The sequence below is a fragment of the Myxocyprinus asiaticus genome, chromosome 4 (genome assembly GCF_019703515.2).
Source record: "Myxocyprinus asiaticus isolate MX2 ecotype Aquarium Trade chromosome 4, UBuf_Myxa_2, whole genome shotgun sequence".
In the NCBI taxonomy this organism is placed as follows: Eukaryota; Metazoa; Chordata; class Actinopteri; order Cypriniformes; family Catostomidae; genus Myxocyprinus; species Myxocyprinus asiaticus.
Window position 1 is genome coordinate 43,906,694 of NC_059347.1, and position 22,964 is coordinate 43,929,657.

At 40.7% G+C, this 22,964-nt stretch overlaps 1 protein-coding gene across 2 annotated transcripts in view; it reads right to left on the reverse strand.

The window, feature by feature from the left end:
* Positions 1–1,422: 1,422 nt before the first annotated feature.
* LOC127433630 (cell surface hyaluronidase-like) overlaps positions 1,423–22,964 on the reverse strand; it is a 38,809-nt gene continuing 17,267 nt past the window's right edge. For both annotated transcript variants that reach the window (XM_051685681.1, XM_051685690.1), the window contains 15 exons: positions 19,667–19,736; positions 19,048–19,176; positions 17,087–17,175; positions 15,427–15,558; positions 15,276–15,311; positions 14,878–15,033; positions 14,213–14,390; positions 13,281–13,496; positions 7,878–8,089; positions 7,577–7,759; positions 5,015–5,243; positions 4,694–4,795; positions 3,577–3,722; positions 3,195–3,301; positions 1,423–3,060 (listed from right to left, as the gene is read on the reverse strand). In XM_051685681.1, coding sequence (XP_051541641.1) covers positions 2,858–3,060; positions 3,195–3,301; positions 3,577–3,722; positions 4,694–4,795; positions 5,015–5,243; positions 7,577–7,759; positions 7,878–8,089; positions 13,281–13,496; positions 14,213–14,390; positions 14,878–15,033; positions 15,276–15,311; positions 15,427–15,558; positions 17,087–17,175; positions 19,048–19,176; positions 19,667–19,736 — 2,188 coding nt within the window. In that variant the 3' untranslated portion in view covers positions 1,423–2,857. The remainder of the gene's footprint in view (positions 3,061–3,194; positions 3,302–3,576; positions 3,723–4,693; positions 4,796–5,014; positions 5,244–7,576; positions 7,760–7,877; positions 8,090–13,280; positions 13,497–14,212; positions 14,391–14,877; positions 15,034–15,275; positions 15,312–15,426; positions 15,559–17,086; positions 17,176–19,047; positions 19,177–19,666; positions 19,737–22,964) is intronic.

A 22,964-nucleotide genomic window follows, 5' to 3' on the forward strand; every position in this document is an offset into this window, starting at 1 on the left:
TGAGTGAATGATTAGAAAATTTAGATTTTTTGGGTGAACTATCCCTTTAACATACACTCACTGAGCACTTTATCAAGAACACCTGTACACCTACTTATTTGATGATCTAATCAGCCAATTGTGTGGCAGCAGTGCAATGCATAAAATCACGCAGATAGGAGTCAGGAGCTTCAGTTAATGTTCACATCAATCATCAGAAATGGGGGGAGACTGTGATAACAGTGATTTCGGTTGTGGCATGATTGCCACACGGGCTGGTTTGAATATTTCTGTAACTGCTGATCTCCTGGGATTTTAACACACAACAGTTCTCTAGAGTTTACTTAGAATGGTGCCAAACCCCCAAAACATCCAGTGGACCACAATTCTGTGGACGGAAACACCTTGTTGATCAGAGAGGTCAACAGAGAATGGATAGAATGATTCGAGCTGACAGAAAGGCTACAGTAACTTAGATAAACTTTCTGTAAAATTGTAGTGAGCAGAATAGCATCTCAGAATGCAGAATACATCGAAGCTGGACCACTTCGGGTTCCACTTCTCTCAGTCAAGAACAGAATGCTGAAGCTGCAGTGGTCACAGGTTCAACAAAACTGGACAGTTGAAGAATGGAGAAACGTAGCCTGTTCTTTTGAATCTCATGCTGAGGCACACAGATGGTAGGGTCAGAATTTGATGCCAGTTGCATGAATCCATGGACTCAATCTGCATTATGTCAACAGTCCAGGCTGGTGGCGGTGGTGTAATGGTGTGGGGAATGTTTTCTTGGCACACTTTGGGCCTGTTCATACCTATCAATCATCGATTGAATGCCACAGCCTATCTGAGTATTGTTGCTGACCATGTGTATCCCATCATGGCCACAATTTACTTCTAATGGCTACCTCAGGCATAATAATGCACCACGCCACTAATCAAAAGTCGTCTCAGACTGATTTCATGAACATGACAATGAGTTCACTGTTCTACAGTGGCCTTCCCATTCACAGGATCTGAATCCAATAGAACACCTTTGGGATTTAGTAGAACGGGAGATTCGCAGCATAAATGTGCAACTGACAATTCTGCAGAAATTGCGTGATGCAATCATGTCAACATGGACCAGAATCTTTAAGGAATGTTTCCAACATCTTATGGAATCCATGCCACGAAGAATTGAGGCTGCCCTACCCAGTTTTCATATAGTGTTCCTAATAAAGTGCTCCGAGTGTATACATGAGGTAAAATACGCTTGGTAGAAACAGTTCTAGGCTATGGCCATTACCAGTTACCTGTAATGAAAGTTTGCCCTCTAGTGGTTTTTCTAATGTAAAGTGGCTGCATATTTGTGCCTCAAATTATTTCAGGCCTCCTCAACTTCATTGTTTTTTTTTTCCATGAAATTGCGAAACAACAAATGACTACAAAAACGATATGTGAATGTATGTTTTAAAAGCTTTGTAATATATGAATTTCAGAATATCAAATAACAACACAATCTTTGGCAAGTACAAAAGGGAAACTTGACATTTTACAAATAAAAAATACTTTGAGGAAACAACCCCCACATACACTGAACAAAAATATAAACGCTACATGTAAAGTGTTAGTCCCTTGTTTCATAAGCTGAAATAAAAGATCCCAGAAATTTTCCATATGCATTGATTAGATTAGATTAGGGCCTAATGAATTTATTTCAATTGACCGTTTTCCTTAAATGAAATGTAACTCAGTAAAATCTTTGAAATTGTTGCATGTTGCGTTTATATTTTTGTTCAGTATACTAACAACTGCATCTTTACATCACTTTAACACTTTACAAAAATGAACAGCCATTTCTGTGCATTGTATCAAAAGACTTTCCAACTACCATTCAAACTTTTAAACTATTTACAGTGGTTAACAAGTAACTAATTCATCTCAAATCAATACAGTCATGTCCGGACCATTGAGGTCTCCATTACAAACACAATAATGACAATATTACATTTCATATGGGATGTTATACTGCATTTCTCAAGCAAAGTGACAACACAATAAACACAGACAAGTTTTAATGGGCATTATCATTTTACGCAATATAAATCTTTGGTGGGATTTCCACTGTTAAACAAAGTAGACCAATGACAAACAGAAATCTTCAATTTCAGTTGCTAACTGTTTAAACACCTTTAAAAAAAGGCTACCTAACAACAGACACCGGTTTATTGTTTCTGAAAAGATTTTATATGTATTGAACGCTTCATGTTGTGAATGAAACATGAATACTAGAAGTCTAACACTTGAAAGTACTTAACTACCTGAAAGCATCTACTGTGAAAGTAAACAGTGCACAGTCATTAGTGTGAGCAGCAGTGAAATTTGAGAGTTAATAGCCCTTCCAATATGACAATTAAATAGTGACATACCCCATTAAAAAAATGAGGAATAATAACACGGAAAAGGAAAGTCTGAGTGTTCTTCTGTTTAATCAAAGACAATTAACCATTTATGTGGCAGTAATACACCAGCAAATCGTTGGGGATGAAGGCCAATCACCAAATGTCCTGTTCTGTATTGTGCTGTACTTCTGTACTGGTGGTATTTAATTTTCTACATTTCTAATGTACTTTCACCTTGCCCTGTCAATTTTTTATTCAGTTTGAATTAAAGGTGTTTTGTATGTATTATAAAAAAGTGCATCACTTTGTGCTGTAACATTTGACAAAAAAAACAACCACACAAGGCAGAAACAGACACAAATACATTCATTTGCTTAATAAAATACTAATCCAAACACTACTAACACTTTCTTTTAACAAAATAAATTAAGTTCATAAGTTCACATTCATTCATTCACTGGTTGTGTTGTTTGTTCACATCTGGTAAAGGCTCATTTTCAGCGAAGAGAATTTCTCAGGAGTTCTAGATCCATCCGTGTAGGAGGGTCTTTTTGTGGTGGACAAGAATATTCCTCTAAGGACAGGGGAATGAACCTTTCCTGTAAGCCCAGCACCCTGGCACCTTGGCAGGCTAACAGAGCAGCCCATGGCTGTGGTGAAAGACCTCCCTTGCCGAGGAACCCATAGAAAGCAATGGCCTCTGGAAAGAGACAGTCAAAGAGATAAGCAAGATCAGAATTAGCCTCAATCAGAGAGAGAGAGAAAATAAATAAATAAATAAAATAAACAGAACTTTACAGAGTGTAGTTTTTAATGTAACAGAAAAGCACTTACCTTTATTCTGAAGATCTGGCACTTTAGCGGATCCCAAAGGGACCAGATATTGTGCAACAGCACCAATGTCAGCAGGCTGACCTCTTGTGGCGAGAAGAACGATTGATCTACATGGAACCAAACAGAATCAGGTTTAAAAAATGCTAGTGAGCATGTCAACATCTAAAAGAAAACAAGTCAGTGTCATTTTTAATCTCTTCATGTTGCCTCTACCTCTGATCCCATCCCAGTACCTAAAATGCAGTCCTTAACCTCATCACTCCTGCTTAAACACACCGCATCCCCACTTAGCTACTCCTACTACTACTACTGGAAATGCTAACTCATCCCAACCTTGTTTACATGTAGTCTTAAACCCCAAACTGCAGCTTTCACCCCTAACCTCTTCATAATTCCAGTTTTGAAATAATGTTCCATTTTAGAGTCCATCTTGGGAAATAATGAGCTCTTTGTGACTTGTCCAGAGCATGCATCCACAGTAACCAAGAGAAACCCAGACTGGTTGAGGTTAAATCTTTCTGCATTCACCTATATGACAGAAAAATAAGGAAATAGGTCTTCATAACAGTTATTTGTCAGCCGAACCATGATTTCTTTGTACTGCCTCAAAAAAATGTGCAATATGAAAGAAGCCTTCATTAAAAGGATAGTTTACCCAAAAATAAACATTCTCTCATCATTTACTCATCCTCATACCATCCCAGATGTGTGTGACTTTCTTCTGCAGAACACAAACAACATTTTTTAGAAGAATATCTCAGCTCTGTAGGGCCACACAATGCAATGTGAATGGTGACCACAACTTTGAAGCTCTAAAAAGTACATAAAGGCAGCATAAAAGTAATCCATACAATTCCAGTGGTTTATCAATATCTTCTGAAGCAATACAATTTATTTTGGATGAGAACACACCAAATATAACTCCTTTTTCACTATAACTAATTTTATGCTGTCTTTAAGTACTTTTTGGAGCTTCAAAGTTTTGGTCACCATTCACTTGCATTGTATCGACCTACAGAGCTGAGATATTCTTCTTGATTTTTTTTTTTTTTTCTGTTCTGCAGAAGAATGAAAGTCATACAGGTGAGTGAGGGTGAGTAAATGATGAGAGAATTTTCATTTTTGGGTGAACTGTTTCTTTGAGCTTTCATTCAGCCTTAAAGTGACAGTTCACCCAAAAATGAAAATTCTCTCATCATTATTCCAAATCATTGTTCCAAACCGGCTGACTTTCTACTTTCATGGAACATAAAAGGAGATGTTAGACAGAAGTCTGTGGCTAACATTCTGCTTAACATCTCCTTTAGTGTTCCATGGGCTTGGAAAAACACAAGTGAGGGTGAGGAAATGAAAAAAATTTTAATTTCTGGGAGAACAATCCCTTAAATAGTACAGTAATACGATTTTGACAATTGCTACAATTTACTTACTAAAAGAGTCAACACAAGCACTGTTTATTTTCTCAAGCTGAAATAAATGCGCTGAATAGTCACACTCACAGTGATATAGGCTTGTGTGTCATTACTCTGTTCCTCTTGTACACTCAGGGATTTGATCTGGGTTTGGAGGTAGCTGTTCCACGGATCACTGGAGAAGGCAAACTGCAGGGAGGAAAATAAAAATCACTCAGGGCTGGCAGTTTATCGACTCCAAGTTGCAATTACAAAAAAAAATGCAAGGTAGTGGCTCTTTGTCAGGACAGCAGATGGACAGCTGGACAATCTGGCACACAGTTTAAGGTCTGTTCCACTCTACCCTTTATTCAAATGGAGATACACAAATTATCCTTTCTATTCATAGTGAGCTTGGGTCTGGCTCACCTGTGAGGCCCCACAGGCTCTGCAGGGCCCTGTGTTTGGCTTTGGCATAGGCACTATGGCGCTGGCAGTCTTGCTGTATTTGGGGTAGGCACTGGCGGTGCAGTTGCAAGTCTGTGTCTTTTGGTTGGCACGAACGGTAGCTATGATCTTCACTCTCTCGCAGCCCACGGTGGAGCAGTAGCTGTGGCCGTCACGTCTGTGTCGTGCTTGTGCATACAGCCATACCAAGCTGGAGGAAGTCATGAGTTAACCACAGGCTTGATATCTCACAATGATCAAAATGCACTGTACAGAAGTTGCCCTTACTTGATGACATCATTACAAGAGTAATGTTATGACCAGTGGTTCTCAAAGAGAAAGTTCTCCCAAAAATAAAAATTCTCTTATTTTACTCACCCTAATGCCATCCCAGATGTGTATAACTTTCTTTCTTCTGCAGAACACAAATTAAGATTTTTAGAAAAGTATCTCAGCTCTGTAGGTCTATACAATGCAAATGAATGGGTGCCAAAATGTTGACGCTCCAAAAAGCACATAAAGGCTTCATAAAAGTAATCCATATGACTCCAGTATTTTAATCCATATGTTAAGAGGTGATATGATAGGTGTGTATGAGAAACAGATTAATATTTAAGTCCTTTTTTGTTAGAAATTCTTCTCCCTGCCCAGTAGGGGGTGATATGCATGAAGAATGTGAATCACCAAAAACACAAGGAGAAGAAAGTGAAAGTTCATTTGGAGGTTGACTGAGCAGGGAGGAGAACTTAAAGTAAAAACGGACTTAAATATTGATATATGTTTCTCACCCACACCTATCATATCGCTTCTGAAGATATGGATTTAACCACTGGAGTCTTATGGATTATTTAATGCTGACTTATTTGATTTTTGGAGCTTCAAAATTTAGGCACCCATTCACTTGGATTGTATGGACCAAAAGAGCTGAGAAATTCTTCTAAAAATCTTCAATTGAGTTCAGCAGGTGAAAGAAAGTCATACACATGTGGGATAGCATAAGGGTGAGTAAATGATGGGAGAATTTTAATTTTTGGGTGAACTATCCCTTCAACTAGTGTCGCCACCTGACTTATAATGCAAAATTTGGGTCCTGAAACAAAATAAGTTGAGAACCACTTTTATAGACCATACAGATCTTAAAGTGAAAATGATAGGAGAAACAAACCAAAATGCGTAAGTGCAGAAGACTTCATTCAAGGTTCCCACTCTTTTTCAGGCACAACTTTCCAGGACATTTTATGAGCCCGACCGGTGTAATGTTTAAGCAAAAACACATGAGAGGTCATGCTGTATATTGTGGTTATTAGATGGTTATTTTTTATGAATTCAGTATGCAACAGTTTAACTTCAGTTTATTGTCAAAATGGTGTCTATTCAAATGAATTAACTGAAACTTTAATCAAATAAAAATAGAATTAATTTAATAAATGTTTTACCATAACATTGGATAATTTTTTTTAGTACATATAAATAGTAATATATAAATTAATTTACTTCCATTTTAGGAAAGAAAACATAATATGTAGCAATATATTGCTTTATTAAAATTTTCCAAACAAAGCCTTCCAAAATATAAAGATAGAAATGTACTATTATATCACCAATTCAAGTAACATTAAACATTTCCCAAAGTCTAAGTGGGAGTTCGACTAATTGAAAGAACCAGTCCCCACATAGGCTTCATATTCATTGCAATGGGCATTAAATCCCTTAAACTCTCATCCTCCACAATATTAATCTGCCTGTAGACTGTGGCTATCCGCTTTGTTACAGCAATCGTGAAGCTGCGTTCATGATTCACATCAGAGCGTCAACACCTGTGTCGCGTGCCGCTTTGAACTCACCATGAAAAGTGTTTGCAAACAAACACGCTTACAAAGGTTGAAAAATACTTGATTTCTGTCAAGTCCCATCTGGGCTTGTTTTGTACATCAAATAGTGCTAAGAGCTCCTTTCTCCATAATTTTATCACTGACAGGGAAGCACTGTCAGAGATTCTTTTATTTAATGAGATAACAACCTCTGCAGCTTTATAGTAGGAGAGAGTATAACGGTCAAATAGCACGTTATGACAGTACAGCCCATAGAATGTCTATGGGACCATCGCGTTATGCTGTTCTATGCTAAGTTGTAGTCTCCTCTTGATAGAAGGGCTCTGGCACTGTGGCGTGTGCATCAGTGTAATGACTCCGGGTGGACACATTACAACGGTTCCGCCCTTCACACCAGTGTTTATGCTGTATTAAATGTCAATGCGTTCGCAATTTATAAAAATGTATGCATTAAACATTAATTAATTGCACGCGTTAATTCCGACAGCTCTAATTAAAATATTTTCCAGGACAAACAATTATTTTCCAGGACATTTTGGTATTTTTATAATTTTCCATGATTTTTCCATGACCAGAAAACTGTATTGCAAAATTCCAGGTTTTCTAGGATGCGTGGGAACTCTGTTCATTGGATTTAAGCAGTTTAGGTCCCAAGAGCGCTACAGCTTCATTGTGAAGTTAATATGTTGACATTATACATATTCATTCTTACCCAACAGATTTATCGAAAAAGAACTTCCTCTCCAGCTGTCGTTTCTCTAGATCTGACATGGATGAAACAGGGCCGTAGTCCTCTATGCCATCAAAACCATTGTTTTGCTTGTTGTAGATGTCTGATGTGATCTGGAAGACTGTATCATTGGGGTAGCAGAGGCCAAGCAGAGCCCAGTCACCCCTACACCGCAACACAGTCAAACAAACACGTCGGAACATTACTGTATGTTACTTCAACACAAATACATCAAATGCAACATCTGCCTTCATGGTGAGGTTTCACAATAGGACATGCTTACTGGTCAAAGTTAATAAGTGAAAGGACTATTTCTCTCGGTGCAGGTCCATTCCAGTGCACCGTATAGCTCTTGCCCATCATCAGAACAGGCTGGTATTGCTGGGATGGTGCTGTCTGGCTTCTGATGCCTCTCAGCACCATGGGCTTATCAGGGTATTCATCTCTGCTAATGGAGAGGCTGAGATTAGATGCACCCTGTGTCTGTATGTACACCTGTATGGAGCAGAAGTAAATAATTCATTAATTTTAAAAGAGACCAGAGTTGAGGAGATATACACTCACTGAGCACTTTATTAGGAATACCTGTACTTGTGATTATCTAATCAGCCAGTTGTGTGGCAGCAGTACAATGGGTCAGAAGCTTCAGTTAATGTTCACATCCACCATCAGAATAGGGAAAAAATTTGATCTCAGTTATTTTGACCGTGGCATGATTGTTGGTGCCAGATGGTCTGGTTTGTGTATTTCTGTAACTGCTGATCTCCTGGGATTTTCATGCACAGTCTCTAGATTTTACTCAGAATGGTGCCAAAAACAAAAACATCCAGTGAGCGGCAGTTCTGCTGATGGAAATGCCTTGTTGATGAAAGGGGTCAACGGAGAATGGCCAGACTGGTTCGAGCTGACAGAAAGGCTATGGCAACTCAGATAACCACTCTGTAAAATTGTAGTGAGCAGAATAGCATCTCAGAATGCACAACACGTTAAACCTTGAGGCAGGTGGGCTACAACAACAGAAGACGATGGGGGCATGGCCGAGCAACGTTTGCAGAGAGCGAGGCTGGGGGAGACAGAACGGTAAGGATTGACACCTGTGGGAAATCACTCTAACAGCTGTTTTGTGTTTGAAGTAAGAGTGGAGAGGGATAAAAGGGCAATCCAGACCACCGGAGGGGAGAGAGAGAGAGAGAGAGATGCACGCAGCAGTGTGGATGAGTGTGTTATGCTGAAAAGCAAAGCTTTATCTTAACACTGAAAATTGTGAGAAAAATAAACTCATATTCGATTGTTTAGCCGGTTCCCGCTTCCTCCTTCACGAAGAGAACTAGTGATTTATCACAGTGGTGCCGAAACCTGGGATTAGGAGGAAGAAAATGCCGTCATGGAGTCCTCGTCGCTGGCCGAAGTGTTCAAGACCCTCGCCAGCATCCACCAAGCCCAACATCAGTTTCTGCTTGAGCTGCATATGGAACAGGAGCAGCAGTTCCAGAACCTCATCCAGGCTCAAGAGGAGGACCGGCAGGTGTTATGGAGCTTGGTACACCAGGAGGACTCTTCAGCCATGACCCTGGACCCACCCATGGCCGTGCCGCACTTCGCCCTGACAGAGATGGGACCTCAAGAAGACCCGGAGGCTTTTATTGAGCTCTTCAATTGGACGGCCAAAGCCTGGAAGTGGCCGAGTACCCAGTGGGCAGTTCACCTACTGCTGCTGTTGTTCGGGGAAGCCCAACTCACGGCCCAACAACTTCCTGTGGCCAACCTCCTGGTGTACGAAGATCTGAAGAAAGCCATCCTGCAACAGGTCAGCTGAAACCCAGAGCAACAATGCCAACACTTCCGCTCGCTGACGCTTGACCACCTGTTCGCATTCGCTGGACAGCTCCGTGACATCTGCCGAAGGTGGCTGCTGGCTGAAGATCGCAACGCTGAGGAGATACTCGATCTAGTGGTTCTGGAGCAGTTCATCGCCCGGCTACCGAAAGGGTCAGCGGAGTGGGTCCAGTGCCACCAACCAGCATCGCTGGATGGGGCGGTCCAGCTGGCTGAGGACCATATGGCACCATATTCGGGGGCCGGCAAGCCCTCTTCTTCTTCTTTCTTTCTATTCCCTCCCCTTCCCCTCATCCTGTTCCTATTTCCGGAGATGAACGGTCCCATGGGCCTTTCATCTCCACTCTCCCCCACAGGCTGGTGAATCTGCTGCCGCGGGTGAGGGCGTGAAGTCTGGGGCAGTCTGCTGGAGCTGCAGGGAACAGGGGCATTTCCAGGACTGATACCCTACAATGGAGGTGGAGACATTGGTCTGGGTCCCCGACGCACCACAAGCTGCTCCCGATCGAGCAGGAGCATACCGCATACCTGTGAGTATTAAGGGGGTACATATCAAGCCTTGGTGGATTCAGGTTGTTATCGAACCTCCATTCACCAAAGCTTGGTTCAATCCGAGGCTTTGGTTACAAGCCGGTGGGTGAAGGTAAGGTGTGTGCACAGGGATATCCAAAATTACCCTGTAGTGATGGTCACTATAAAATTTTGGGGACAAAATCAGTGTCGAGGCTGCAGTTAATTCCCGTCTCACCCATCCACTAATCTTGATAACAAATTGGCCGGCATTTACCACCTTATTAAGGGGAATGTGTGTGGATGGGTCCTGCAATAAAGCGTATCAGTGTGTGGTGTGTGACTCACTAGTTGGGGAGGCGGAGCCAGGGCCGTCTACATCAGATCCACATCAGGATGACATAAGGGAGGGGGAAGTCTCGGCTTCCCCAGCCCTTTGAGGATTCCCTTCTGGTATTTCCCTCTGGAGCAGACACGAGATGAGACCCTTAGGCATGCCTTTGATCAAGTGAAAGTGATTAATGGTCAACGCCTCCAGCCAGACGTTGCACTCGCATATCCGTATTTTTCAATTATTAAGGATCGGTTGTATCGAGTGACGCAGGACGCTCAGCCAAAGAAGGATACAACCCAATTGTTACTACCGAAGAGCTGTCGGGAAATGTTATTCCAGGCGGCTCATTGTAATCCGATGGTGGGTCACTTAGGGCAGGGAAAAACCCTAGACCATCTGATGGTCTGTTTCTATTGGCCGGGCATTCACAGGGATGTTCGCAGGTGGTGTGCGGCATGCCGTGAATGTCAGTTGGTGAATCCCGCGGCCACCCCAAAAGCGTCATTGCGCACCCTTCTATTGATCGAGGTCCCCTTCGAAAGAATTGGCAAGGACCTTGTGGGGCCATTAGAGTGGAAGGTACACAAGCATCGCTTTGTGTTGGTTCAAGTGGACTATGCAACGCGATATCTGGAAGCAGTACCTCTGCGCAACATCTCAGCACGTAGTGTTGCGGAGGCACTCTTCAGAATAATCTCCCAAGTGGAGATTCCGAAAGAAGTCTTCACTGATCAGGGCACAACGTTTATGCCACGTACACTATGCAAACTGTATGAATTACTGGGGATTAAAACAATTCGGACCAGCATTTACCACCCCCAAACGGATGGCTTGGTCGAACGATTTAATCGATACTAAAGAATATGATTAGCAAGTTCATGCACGAAGACACTCGAACTTGGAACAAGTGGCTCGAGCCCCCTATTATTTGCAGTACGAGACATCCCACAAGCCTCCACGGGGTTCTCCCCATTCAAATCATTTTACGGCCGTTGACCACACGGCGTGCTCGAAGTCCTATGGGAAAACTGGGAGGAGGTACCTTCAAATAGCAAAAACGAAATTCAGTACTATCTTGACCTGAGAGCAAAACTCTACACACTGGGGCAATTATCACAGGAGAATTTGTTCCAGGCTCAAGAACGTCAAAGCCAGCTGTATAACAGGGGTACTCGGCTACAGGAATTTGCACCAGGAGATAAAGTCCTTGCATTACTCCCCACATCAAGCTCTAAATTACTCGCCAGGTGGCAAGGGCCCTTTGAGGTCACATGGCGAGTCGGGGAAATCGATTATCAGGTTAAACGAACGGATAGAGGCGGAGCACGTCAGATTTACCACCGTAATCTCCTAAAACTGTGGAGAGAGGCAGTCCCCATGACTTTGGCAATGGTGGTTCTGGAGAGGGAGGAGCTTGGACCGGAGGTGAACTTAAAAGCCACCGATTGAGTCATCCCGGTCACTTACGGAGACTCTCACCGTCACAAGTCACGGAGGTTACCAGGTTGCAAGGAGAATTCTAAGTCGTGATCTCGCCTCTTCCCCGTCGTACGAATCTCATAGAGCACCATATCGAAATAACCCCAGGGGTAGTGGTACGTAGTCTTCCCTACCGACAAACCGAACACAAAAAAAGTGGTTTGGGAAGAATTAAATAATTCTACTAGAACAATCCCAAAATGGCATTTTCCACACCATTTGGCTTACACCAATTTGCCACCCTTCCTTTCGGTTTGTTCGGGGCCCCGGCTATGTTCCAGCGGCTCATGGACAGAATCCTCAGACCGCACGCCAATGCCTATCTGTACGATATCATTATTTACAGTAATGAATGGCAGCGGCACCTGCAGCATCTGAGGGCTGTCCTGAAATCATTGAAACGGGCAGGACTCATGGCAAACCCTAAGAAGTGTGCAATTGGACATGTGAAAGTACGGTATCTGGGCTTCCACTTGGGTCATGTACAGGTGCGACCCCAAATTGATAAGACCGCAGCAATTGCAGCCTGCCCAAGACCTAAGACCAAAAAAGAGGTGAGACAGTTGCTGGGGCTGGCTGGATATTATCGTAGGTTTGTGCCTAATTATTCAACCGTCACCAGCCCGCTGACTGATCTTACTAAAAAGGGGCACCAGATCCAGTCCAGTGGATGAAGCGGTGTCAGCAGGCGTTCACGCAGGGGAATGCTGCTCTCTGCGGTGGGCTGTTATTGCACTCTCCTGATTTCTCTCTCCCTTTTATCTTGCAGACGGATGCATCGGACAGGGGGTTGGGAGCGGTACTATCCTAGATGGTGGAGGGGGAGGCGTGTCCCGTGCTGTACATTAGTCGCAAGCTCTCGCTGAGAGAGAGACTAAGTACAGCACCATCGAGAAGGGGTGTTTGGCCATCAAGTGGGTGGTCCTCACCCTCCGGTACTATCTGTTGGGGCGTGCTTTCACCCTCTGTTCAGACCACGCCCCCCTCCGCTGGTTGCATCGCATGAAGGATACCAATGTGCGGATTACCCGTTGGGCTCGGTAACCTTTTAAGTTCGAGGTGGTCCACAGGCCGATGGTTGTTGCGGATTTCCTCTCCAGAAATGGGGGGGGGGGGAGTAATTGACAGAGAGCGAGGCTGGGAGAGACAGAACGGTAAGGATTGACACCTGTGTAAAATCACCTCTAACAGCTGTTTTGTGTTTGCAGTGAGAGTGGAGAGGGATAAAAGGGCAATCCAGTCTGCCGGAGCGGAGAGAGAGAGATGCACACAGCAGTGTGGATGTGTGTTGTGTTATGCTGAAAAGCTAAGCTTTATGTTAACACTGAAAAGTGTGAGAAAAATAAACTCACATTCGACTGTTTACCCGGTTCCCGCTTCCTCCTTCACGAAGAGAACTAGTGATTTATCATGACCACATTGGGCACTTTATTAGGACCATATTGTTCCTAATAAAGTGCTCAGTGAGTGCATCTCCACATGAAGGTGGCATAAATACAACAGCAAAATTAGAGAGCCAGTCTTTACCTGAGAGTACTTGCCACTGCACACAACCCCATTCCAATGAGGAACATCCACACACTGAGGATGGCGAATCAGGAAGTTGTCGGCTCTCCCTACATATGTGTCTGTGTAATTGCAGATTGAACCATCCAGGTCATGAAAGATTGAGTTTTTATCGCCGTCCAGATCATTCTGCTCAAACCACTCGCCTGGGCGCCCAAAAAACGTTCTCCGAGTCACCTGGATGATAAGAGGATCAGTGATCATGAATAACAAAATTACCCATGCAAGTATGTAAAAGCCTGAAATTAAGTTACACATATCAAGCTTTGATAGGGGAAAAAAATCTTGAATAGACACTGCACCTAGAACCAACAAGGTGCCATTTAGACAAGTGAGACGACTCCTGACCACATCCAGAACCTTTCTATTGATTCTTTCCTCTAGCATATGCTAACTGCCAGCTGCCAGAACAAGGACATATTTCAACATAACTCTGCACCAGAGAAGGTAGTGCAGGTAGTGGCAATCAGGAATGAATAACCAGATGGGCCAGCAAAGTCTTCCACTGAGAGACAGGCATTAGCAACACTTAAGGTAAATAAGCGTTATTAAAGACTAGATGGTGTCTAGGGGTGGATTAACCAAATGATCTAAGATCTGGGCTTCAGAGGAAAAGGTCTCTATTACATTGAGAAAGGTAAAAAAGTGGCAAAAAGTCCCCATTAGAAAAAAAAATTGAGATCAATTAACAGACAATTTAGCAGATGTTACAAATTATTACAACTGAAAAAAAAGTCTGTAGTTTTGAACATCTATTCACAGTAGCAATTAAATTGAGTAATGACTGTGTTATACAAGAGTTAGTAGCCACAGTATATCATCGGAGGGTATTTGAAGAGTTATGTGTTTGTGTGTGCGTGTGTGTGCGTGTGCGTGCGTGCGTGTGCACTCACACTCGGGTGGAAGGCGAGAAATGACAGACTATTTCTGGGTGTCAGCTGCCAGATGTTTTTCAGGCTGAAACCCACAGCCATGGTATAGCGCTCTGCTGTCGAGCTGAAGGCCCGATATGTGCTGTTTATGATCCTCACTGGACCATCATTTATCTGAAAACCTCGAATTGGAAATGTCCTAATAAGAAAGCACATGCCGTTCAGAGGATCAAATCAAATAGTTTTATCTAGTCAAAAACATTGTAAAGAAATGTGTACAGGATTCTTATCATAAAGGGATATCCTTATCCTATTTTCAATCCTAAAGGGATCCAATAAGAATCAAAGAACCTACTGAATAAACAGAAAATCCTTTTTAAGCTTATTTTCTCAAAATGTCAGTTTATCCAATTGGATCTCATTTGATCCCATTAGGATCATTTCTAAATTATGATAAAAAAATTCCAAAAGGAATCATGTACACACTCCTGTAGGATTTTTTATTTTTAACTAGAGACATACATTTATTTGTACATTAAGGTTACTATTTAACTAGCAAAGGTAGCTACCCATATCCTACAGAAGGCACCATGATCCCTACTAGTTCATCATCTTTCATAATATTATAGTTTAAATGTTATATTAACATTATTCTCTCTCTTTTTTCCTTTCTTTGTCTCTCATACTTGTTTCTTGGAAGAGTCCTCATCTTTCCGTCCACTCCACTGATGCCCCAGTATTTATTTTGCCCTCCGTTGGTGCCCCGATTTCTGCTTTCACCAACAAACAGAGACTGGGAGACCTCCTGACTAGAGCCCTCATCTTTAGGGTAGCTGCCATCGCTGCATTGAGGAGAACAAGGAGAGTGTAAACACTTGTTTCAATAATTTTCTGCCTTGGGAGATCTGATGTGGAACACTAGCCCAGACAAGTTCACACACTTGTACATATTTGGCAGATCGGATTGTGTTTGCAGAACAAAGGGGCATTTTCTTAAATTAATATGCCTGCAGCTAGCCACACAGACAACAAGAATGTGCCTGCACATATGCACAGGCTCACATAAACAATAAAATGACAGTACCTTGCAAATGAGAGTCCAACACCATTGTCTGCAAATCTATCAGAAAAGCAATATAATAATCAGAAAAACTGGTGTATTTAATTTATTTAATGGGTTTCTCAAAAGACGTTGAGCTTAACAGGGTCTAGAATGGCAAGGTTGTGTCCCTTACCCTGAGTTTCGTATAATGATGTCACCTCCTCGGATCCAGGCCCCCAGATCATTGTTCTTAAAGGAGATGAGTGTGTCGATGAGAGCGGACATTCGTGGCCTGGTTGGATCAGAGTTCTCATGAGGCCTGAACCTGAGACAGAGTGAGAAATAATGAGCATGAAAGTTGAGATTAGGGTGTCAGATTGCACCTCGCTGAACTATTCTATTTTAATACTTCAATTCTCAATATTGATTTTTTTCTGGGGATGCGAGTTGATTTGTAATTGACTTTCTGTTTTGGAGAGAATTTCTGATGAACTTGCTCTCTACAGAAACTTTGTTTACCAACACCATTTTTAAAAATAAATGAATGGACAATTGCAGGAGCTGGCACCCTGAATCCAGTGCAATCAAGCCTAAAGGCATGTGTATGTAACTAAAATATTCCTATCTGAACTGATTTTGAATCGGTTCAAATTGGAACTGAAACTGAAATGAGGCCATGTGAATCAAAATATAATAATATCTGGAAATCAGTGCCAATACTCAGCCCTTACAGACACACTGTACTATTTATACTTCCATATGAAGGGACATGTTGACTCAGATAACTGTCATGGTATCTGAAATAAGAAAGGGAGTAACAAATACATAGACAGCATACACACACTCTGACACAGTGCATTTATAGTGTGGTGTATGTGGGCATGTACGTTACAACTTAGCCTAGTTGTGGTGTAAATGGGCACTAAGTCACAATTTATGCACTACTAAATATGTGAGCGTTGCACCATTAAACTTAGGTAGAACGTAACCCTATGTATAAACAAAATATTTACGGAAGCCTCTGGCCAGGAGTAATGATTGGAATAAAAAAAGCAGACTCATTTACTGACAATACATTTATGGGAGAAAACATTATGTAAAAAACGTACTTCTTCAGCATGAAACCGATCTAACGGTGCACTTTCCTGTGTACTCCGCATGGTGTCAAGTTTCAACATATACGAAATAGATATTAAAATGAATAAATGTCTTTTTTTCCAGCCTGTTGTATTAGTATTTATTGTCCCTTATCCATTTTAGATACAGTTATTGAATATTGTTATTTACATAAGCTAAATATATAATTATTGAAATCTTGTTTTATTATGTATCATATTTCAATGGGGATATCATTTATTACAGCTGAAAGTTACGAGCAAACAAGGTTTAACACTTCTGTGTACAAATTTGAAGTCTTTTTATTGGATCAATACAAGTAAACGTCATATTATGCGACTACACATTACTTTAAGGAGAGCTTACGTCCTACTAGTTAAGTCTTGCCTTAAGAACAGGTGGTGCAACCAAATTAAGCACTGACTTAGTTACAAACTAACTAGTAGTTACTAAGCCCTTAGTGTGAACTTTACGTCTCAACTTAAATGAGACCTTATGCACAGCTGGTTCAACCCCACACAGAGCTCTGCCCCGGCATACCATATATTCTGTGGAGTACTGTAGAAACTCTATTTTGGGAGATATGTCAATACGATGTCAATTTATTTATAAAGCACGAATGAAAATAACAGACATTTAACCAATGCACTGAAAAGTATATGAAAAGTAAATTAAAGATATGATTTCTTTATAAGCAGATCTAGACTTATTGATGAATCTTCAGCATGTTGGCTCACCTGGCGGTGTTGTCCAAACAGAGGTATTCACGTGGGTCTGCTGCCGTGGCATTGGTACTCTTGACTTTTCTATCGATAAAGAGGCCAGCCTGGACAGAACAAGAGAGGTGTCAATAACTTTTCACTTAGAATGCCTCATTTACCATGTAAACAGTGCAGTGATACTGTGGCAGTGTTTTTATGTGAAGCCTTGTACACCATAGAGTTTCTCTGCACCTGGACAGTCTCGACACTGAGCACACAGCTCAACTAACCAACACAAACAAGTAGCTAACAGAGAACTATTGTACAGGGTAGTCTGTGCCACTGTCACAAAAGTTCACGGCATATCATAAACAATGGCGTATTTCAGAGAAATGACAAAGATGCCTTGATTATATTCTATACAAATTTTTAACTTGAAAATCACAGCATGAGTCTTTCCTCAAGCCACATTTAATAACATTTTATAAATCCCAAATGATTTATGAAATGTAATACTAGGAGTCAGAGGAAGGAAATGCTAACTTCACAGCAGGGAAACAGGTATTAAAATAACATCAGCATTAAAACACCTGAAAATTCCAAATGAACAGCTATTAGTTTAAAGATGCTTGCAATTTATTTACCGCCATGTAAAATCGAAGTTCTATAAAGCATTGTTATTTCTGAAGGTTTGTTTCTGTTGTGCTGCCATTTGCCAGCCTAGATGTCTTTCTTGTATTTGACACATTTCCTATTAAACAGGAAGTTTAGGCAGGACACATCGAAGAGCTGGCTTCTTTTTTGAAATAGCCAATAGGTTTTAGTTTATGTCATATCCATGAACATGATTTGCTACTTGCTAGTTGGTTGCAGTTGATATTAGGGGGACTGACATTCTCATTCTAGAGAGCATTTGACTGAACAAAATCTATGTAGGGCAAAATGAGTCATCAATATTTTTTGGTCTGTCAAAAGAGAAGGACTATAAATTGTCAATGTGAACATCTGCTAAAAGTTCATTTAGTCAACTTTTAAGAGTCCATTAGCATATACACCATTCAGCCACAACATTAAAACCACCTGGCTAATTTTGTGTAGGTCCCCCTCATGCCGCCAAAACAGCGTCAACCCGGATCTCAGAATAGCATTCTGAGATGCTATTCTTCTCACCACAACTGTACAGAGTGGTTATCTGAGTTACCGTAGACTCTGTCAGTTCGAACCAGTCTGGCCATTCTCGGTTGACCTCTCCAATCAACAAGGCATTTCCGTCCACATAACTGCCGCACACTGGATGTTTCTTGTTTTTGGCACCATTCGGAGTAAATTCTAGAGACTGTTGAGCGTGAAAATCCTAGGAGATCAGCAGTTACAGAAATACTCAAACCAGCACGTCTGGCACCAACAATCATGCCACGGTTCAAATCACTGACGTCACATTTCTTCCCCATTCTGATGGTTGATGTGAACCTTAACTGTAGCTCCTGACCCGTATCTGCATGATTTTATGCACTGCACTGCTGCCACACAATTGGCTGATTAGATAATCGCATGGATGATTATTGGTGCCAGACAGGCTGGTTTGAGTATTTGTGTAATTGCTGATCTCCTGGGATTTTCATGCACAACAGTCTCTAGTATTTACTCAGAATGGTGATAAAAACAAAAAACATCCAGTGAGGGGCAGTTCTGTGGATGGAAATGCCTTGTTGATGAGAGAGATCAACCGAGAATGGCCAGACTGGTTCGAACTCTACAGTAACTCAGATAACCGCTCTGTACAATTGTGGTGTGAAGAATAGCATCTCGGAATGGATTGGCGCTGTTTTGGCGACACGAGGGGGACCTACACAATATTAGGCAGGTGGTTTTAATGTTGTGGCTGATCGGTGTAGATGACTTTAAAGTAAATAGACACTATTTAAAAGACAAAGTTATCCACAAAACTCCAATTTTACTTAATCTGTCTGTAAGGCAAAGATGAGGCATTAGGTTACCTTAAAGTTAGAATGAACTCGGTTGTTATAAAAAATGCCCAGAGGTGTAAGCTCAGCTTTTGTCTCTGGAACCAGTCCATGAGAGTCACCTGTAGAAGAGTTGTGAAAGACGTACCAGATCCCTGCATCCTGAGAAAAAGAATGTCAGACATAAAGAGAGAGAGATAATTAAATATATTTATTCCTGAGCCATCTGATCTCTATCAGAGAAAGAACCGTGGAAAACCTCTACCTCTGAAGCATAGACAGAATCAGTCTCTCTTAACCTGCCCTGCTGAGAGCAAGGCTGAATAAGAAGCTTTTTTTCTCATTAAATCATGGTGGAGGGTACATTCCTTTCTTTACAAAACCTCAAACAAACTAACCCAAGCACAGCCAATTAAATAAGACTGATCTGATTTATATTGGCAAATATAATATATAATATCTGTGATTGCTTAACTATCTTGATGTTCTCATCACTTTAACAAAGCTGTCAGCATCATTCCAAAGAGTGCAAATTCAGTCAAAAAATGTTTGGAAAATTGCTTTGAGATAAAACACTGTGGAGAGTTTATGCTTACTTCTCATGTGAGATCACAGTGAAAATGTATCTTTTGGTCATAAAGTTTGTGCATACCTGTGAGCCAGCTGCTGCATTACTGATCAAATGATTATTGGGGTTGGCAATCCAAAATGTAGACACTGCCCTAGAACACACACACACACACACACAAAACAGAAAATAGATGTGTGACCTAAAATAAATTGCAAATATGTAGTATACACATGGGTAGTTAACATGAAAAATGTTTGGAAGGTTGACGTCTTGCAGTGTAGCATGCTAGACGCCATGTAAAACTATATTTAAACAGTATTTTTCTTGTAATTTTTTAAATGGTTATGCAGGCAGCTTTAATGACCATGATAATTGAGAGACTAAATGGAACATTTGTACTTTTAAAAAAACTGTTACACCACAGGACCATTCAAAATGAACTAGTGACAGCAAAAAGGTAATTCAAAATGGTGAAAAACATAAAATAAATAGAGGCCAGATACACATCATAAGATAAACACTTTACTATACATATCAAGTCATTTTTATTTGTAAAGCGCTTTTCCCAATACACATCGTTTCAAAGCAGCTTTACATAAAATCATGCATTAACAAAAAATGAAACTGTTATATCTATAAAGTCTTAGTCATCATTGTGTAGTTTGATTATATCTGATTGTAAATTGTGTATAAAAATGAAATAATTAAATAATTGTATTTAGAACCCCTGTGAGCAAGCTGAAGGCGATGTGGCAAGGAACATAAAACTCCATAAGATGTTGGTTAATGAAGAAAAATAACCTCGGGAGAAACTAGGCTCACTGTGGGCACCAGTTCCCGTCTGGCTAAACAACATGAATATAATGCCAATATTAGTTATTTATGTGCAGTGCAGGTCATGGTTTAAGATTAGTAAACTAAGTAAGTGTTAAGGTCCAGTGTTTAAAAAAAAAAAGATTTTTTATGAACTCTAAGATTAATAACTAATATCTTTGAAGTCCATCTTGGATTAACTGCAGAAGTTCACATAGATGCATTGTCCTTTATTAGGCTTGTGAAGGCTTGTGTTGGCAATTAAATGACAGTCTATGTATTCCATTTCAAGACTCTAGTCCATCAGTAGACAAAGATGATGCAGGCAGAGATCAATGAGGTGCATTGCAGTTCAACCGGCAGGTCATTTCAGTGAGGTTCAGTGGGGTCCATCCTAAATCCAAGGTTCAGGCAGTGGCATATGAAGAATCCGATGTCTTACAGTTGGAGCTGGCATCAGTTCACCCTCTGAAGTCCATCATAAAGACTGAAGTGATGTCTGGCTAGCTCCGGCTGCATTTAGTCCTCTTCACTCAGAGACACATAGCAGTGGAGTCCGACACCAAGAAGGAATGGAGCTGGATCTGGCCGGCTCTGGTAACCTCGGGATATGAATCGGATGGAAACAAATAGAATAATATTAGCGAATTAGATGTCATTCAATTTTATGCAGAGTTATAGATCATGATAGATGTTTCTGGTTCTGGCAGACCTAACTAAAGCAGCCTAATTGAGAGTTGATGGTTAAATTAGGTGTATGCCTGGCTAAATAGATGAGTCTTTAGTCTAGACTTAAACTGAGTGTGTGTGTCTGCGTCCCGAACAGTGTTAGGGAGACTATTCCATAGTTTAGGAGCCAAATAGGAAAAGGATCTACCTCCTTTGGTGGATTTTGATATTCTTGGAATTATTAACAAGCCAGAATTTTGTGATCGTAATGAACATGATGGAATATAGCATGTCAGAAGGTCATTTAAGTACTGTGGAGCTAGACCATTCAAAGCTTTATACGTAGTTAACAGAATTTTTTAATTAATACGAAATTGAACAGGTAGCCAATGTAGCAACGATAAAACGGGGCTAATATAATCATTTTTCTTGGTTCTAGAAAGCACTCTGGCAGCTGCATTTTGAACCAATTGAAGTTTATTTATTGAACTTGCTGGACATCCTTCCAGTAATTCATTACAATAATCTAGTCTTGAGGTCATGAACACATTAATTAGCTTTTCGGCATCAGCAACAGAGAGCATGTGTCGTAACTTAGCAATATTTCTGAGGTGGAAGAATGCTGTTTTACAAACATTGGAAATTTGATTTTCAAAGGACAGATTGGTGTAAAATATAACACCCAAGTTCTTCACTGTAGAAGATGACGTAACAGTACATCTATCAAGAGTCAAATTATATTTTAGGGGCTTATTTTTATTTTTTGAGGTTTTTGGTCCAATAATTAGTACCTCTGTTTTGTCTGAATTGAATAGAAGGATATTTCTGGCCATCCAATCTTTGATTTCATTGATACACTCTGCTAATTTGGAGAATTGTGAATTTTTGTTGAGTTTAGAAGAAATATAAAGTTGGGTATCGTCTGCATAACAGTGGAAACTTATTCCATGATTCCTGATAATATCTCCCAGGGGAAGCATGTATAAGGAGAAAAGCAGAGGCCCTAAAACTGATCCCTGTGGCACTCCATACTTTGATTTCACAATTCATCATTTACACATACAAAGTGGTAGCGGTCTGATAAATAAAACCTAAACCATGCTAATGCAAGTCCACTACTGCCAACATATTTCTCCAGCCTACTCAAGAGAATGTTGTGATCTATCGTGTCAAAGGCAGCACTAAGATCTAAAAGTACTAGAAGAGAAATGCAGCCGTGATCAGATGATAAGAGCAAGTCATTTGTAACACTGATAAGTGCAGTCTCTGTACTGTGATGGGGCCTAAATCCAAAAGCACATAATACAAGTAAGGGATAATGTGCTGTCAGCCGGTTGTTATCGCTAAATAAACCAGACAGGGTGATCAGGACCCCGATGTGAAGCGAAGGAGTCTTGTATTTTGCGATAACAACTGTACATTATCCTGCTTATAACACAGCTACTAATCAAATAAATATAAAAATGGACATTAAATATTGATTTGCATTGAAATGATATAATTATATGAGAAAAAATAAATCACTGAACAGCTGAAATCCACCTTCAGTTTCGTCAAAGTTCTGCTGGTTTATTTTGTGAAAATTACTGTCTGTCTGACTCATTATTCAGCCTATTACAAGTCTATTTGCCAAATAACTAAATAACTGGGCATTAAACATTGATTTGAGTTGAAATTATTTTATTAGCTTACCTGAAGAGATCGCACAGTGATCCAAGAAGTAGGAAAGATAACTCGCAATACACGGATGACTGGTCTAATATGTTGATGTGCGGTTGTTACTTAGAGATATAAGAACTTTACAAACCAATCAGAATAGGGTCTTCCAGAGCATTGTGTATTAAATATTTATATTATATATAACATTTTACCTAAAATCCTGATGGTAAAAAAAATA